This window comes from Morus notabilis, unplaced genomic scaffold, assembly GCF_000414095.1.
Source record: "Morus notabilis unplaced genomic scaffold, ASM41409v2 Scaffold508, whole genome shotgun sequence".
NCBI classification, from domain to species: Eukaryota; Viridiplantae; Streptophyta; class Magnoliopsida; order Rosales; family Moraceae; genus Morus; species Morus notabilis.
Genome location: NW_010361936.1, coordinates 571,540 through 575,116, shown reverse-complemented (window position 1 = coordinate 575,116; position 3,577 = coordinate 571,540). Strand labels below are relative to the sequence as shown.

At 37.8% G+C, this 3,577-nt stretch overlaps 1 protein-coding gene across 1 annotated transcript; it reads left to right on the top strand.

The window, feature by feature from the left end:
• The first annotated feature begins 2,180 nt into the window (after window positions 1-2,180).
• On the top strand, window positions 2,181-2,534 carry LOC112092122. Its single transcript, XM_024167403.1, has one exon. The coding sequence runs from the start codon at window positions 2,181-2,183 to the stop codon at window positions 2,532-2,534; it is 354 nt and encodes a 117-aa protein (XP_024023171.1).
• Window positions 2,535-3,577: the final 1,043 nt, after the last annotated feature.

Below are 3,577 nucleotides of genomic sequence, written 5' to 3'. Positions count from 1 at the left end.
CAATTAACCAAAATAATTATTTTATCCACAACCAATCATATGTCGACAAATCATTATATTTGTCCACATTAATTTCACATGTCCAATCCTTTCAGAATTGCATGCAAGAGAGTACCATGTCTTTATCAGACACTACTTAATTTCCATTTAGCTTACCGATCTCATTAAGAACGAATCCCGAGATGCTTCGTGGAACTATATGAGCTAGTAGAGGGACCCGATTGAAATATGTAAAGAGGCTCCTATAATTGTGAAAAATTAATCCCTGATTAATTATTCAACAATTATCAACTTCAGGACTATACCACTAAAAGTCTAAAGCTAAACTCCCGTTTACATACCGTATTACGAAAGCTCTCTTACGTAGTGCTTCTTCCATGATCATTCATCACTCGCTTAATCCCCATATGTTATCCATGATTGAATTAAGGACTTATTCCGTTTTACCTTTTCAATCAATTTAACTTAAAGTTCCATTATTCTCCATTGAAAGAACCACCAATTGTAAAACCATACAATCGATAAACCACCGGAGGACACAAAGTAAACCGATGGCCAAGGCCTTGTTATTCTGTCTTTCAATCCCCGAATAATGCCTTCAAGTAGATAACATTTACCATCTATTAGATGGCTATGGTTTCCGTATCTATGAATCTTGATTTCTCCATCCATATGTCATACACCCAACACACAAGTATATTAACCATCAATTATCAGTGTCTCACCTATAGTGGATCACAGTGCATGAGTCATGGATGCGAACTCAAGTATCCATTTCAGGATTAAGATTAATGAATGATGATAATCAAAGCGTCATTGATACTTATAAACAGAATTATTAAACCGAATCAATTAACATTTTAGGTCCAGTCCAATGCCATACCTCAATACTAGTATACATCAAGGTTTCTACTCGGAATCGATCCGATGGTCAAGACAAACCATCCTTCCAAGGAAGTAGACAACCTTTACAATCTTAACATGAATAAGATCTGCAAATTTTATTCCATCGATTGTGGACCTTTTATTTAGACTGTTATCGAATTATCATGTCTTCTATGTATACCCCGTATACAACGGTAATCCGATATGTTACCAACAGCCTAGGAGTATTTATGTTTGCTCAACTAATCATACATTCAACAAATGAAAGTAAATAGGACACCACTTATTAAACATGAATAACCTCTTTTATTAATATCAAAATGTCAATCTACAGAAAATCCCTAGAATCGATTTTCTATACTTAAGGCACATATAGATCCCAACATCAAGAACTTCTAGAAGCGGTTCTTTTTGCACTTAAACTAATGATGTTGCCCTTTAATTGATATAGACACAGTAACATGATGTCCAAAGAGAACACAAGCAGAACATAATCCTCCAACACCAGACCTAGCTGAAGAAGTAGCAGGTCTCAAGGGGCAAATAGTAGCCCAAGCTGAGGAAAGCAGACAGTTGAGAGAATTGCTTACCCAGTTGATATAAGGTCAGCAGGCTGGAGGATCACCCCCTCCATAGGCTGTACCAGCATAAGCCGCCCAACCTGAGCAACCCCCAGAGAGGGTTGAACCCCAAGAGCCAGTAAAATATGGATCAAATAGTTGAAACGATGGTTATACACTCAAGATTAATTTAATTATTAATCTCCCTTAGGAGCTCTACTAATTAAATTAATGGCCAAAGAAAACGATTATCAATATATGCTGGACAGAGATTGATCCGGATGGTATATATTGATCGGAGGGGATCCGTGTTCCCAATTAAATTTTGCATGATCTCCCCTAGGAGACTTACAAAATTTTGAGTTTGGAATTATCGTTGTGAGGTTGTGATTTTTTCAAGATTTTGACACGCAAACATATTTGTTGCATTATAACATGTATATATGTTTGATTACTAAATGTTTATGCAAGTTTGCTTATACTAGATATATGAATGTTTATTGTAGATCAAAATGTCTTCTAGCGCATTATCATCGATACTTAATAAACACAATTTAACTGGCGAGAATTTTACCGATTGGAAAAGGAACCTAAGGATCATCCTAACCTTTGAGAAACTGAATTTCGTACTGAATACACCTTGTCCTCCATAGCCACCTGTTGATGCTCCTAATGAGGTTTTCGTAGCGTATCAACACTGGGAAGGACTTTCACGATATGGCTCACTGTTATATGATGGCGAGCATGTCCATTGTGCTACAAGCACAACATGAAGATTACATAACTGCTCGTCAGATTATGGATAATCTTGAGGACATGTTTGGTGGCCAAGCCGCTGAAAAACATCGGGAAGCCCTTAGTAACCTCATTAACTGCAGACAGAAGGCTGGGTCTTCCATAAAGGAACATATGCTGAAGGTGATGGGCTATTTGGCTGATGTTCAGACCAATGGGGCCGACATCGATGCTGAGTCTCAATTGACCATGATCTTTGAGACTTTGTCGAAGGAGTATATTCTGTTTAGGGCAACGTTCAATTTGAGCGCTAGACAGAATATAACCCTGACAGAGTTGATGCAAGAACTCTAAAAGTTTGAGCGGATGATCAAGGGGTCAACAATTACGGAGGCCAACTTTGCTGAGGCATCTTCCTCCAAACCCTCTTCAGGAAATGGAAAGAAGAAGCAAGTAGCTAAGAAGGAGAGTTCTTCAGTTCTGCCAAACAAAGGCAAGAACAAGAAGAAGAAGAACCCAAACAAGCTTAAGTGCTTTCATTACGGGAAGGTGGGGCACATGAAGAAGAATTGTAAAGACTACCTAGCCGCTAAAGGCAAAGGAGGTGAGTGTGATCTTTTGATTGTGGAAGCATGTCTGGTTGAGGAATCTAGTGACAACTGGGTCATAGATTCTGGAGCAACTAATCATGTGTGTGTTTCTCTGCAGGGGTTCAAGCAAATGAGAAGTCTTCTAAATGAAAGCTTCACGTTGAGGATGGGCGATGGAACACTAGTGTTGGCTGAAGCAGTGGGAGACATCCATCTTTATTTTGATAGTTATAGGAGTTTATTTTTGCGATACTGTTTTTATGTTCCTCAATTTAAGAGGAATCTTATTTCAGTTGCTTGTTTATTTAAGGATTCTTATTCAGTTTCTTTTAATAATAAAGTTGTGATTCGTAAAAATAAGTCTTTTATCTGTGGTGGATGGATGCAAAATAATCTATATTTTATCAAACCTAAGATGGACTCACTGCTAAACACTGAAGTTGTTAATAACTCTAAAAGGCTTAAAACTTCTCACTCTAATGAGACATATCTTTGGCATTTGCGACTTGTTCACATTAGCTTTAACAGGATACAGAGGTTGGTAAAGGATGGACCTTTAAGTTCTTTAAAGGTTGAGTCCTTACCCCAATGTGAATCTTGTTTGGAGGGCAAAATGACCAAAAGACCATTTGGGCCTAAAGGCAATAGGGCTGAAGATGTTCTTGAACTTGTGCACAGTGATATTTGTGGTCCCATAAACATCAAGGCAAGAGGAGGGTATAAGTATTACGTCACTTTTATCGACGATTACTCAAGATATGGTTATGTGTACCTATTGCGCCACAAAAGTGAAACTTTTGATAAATT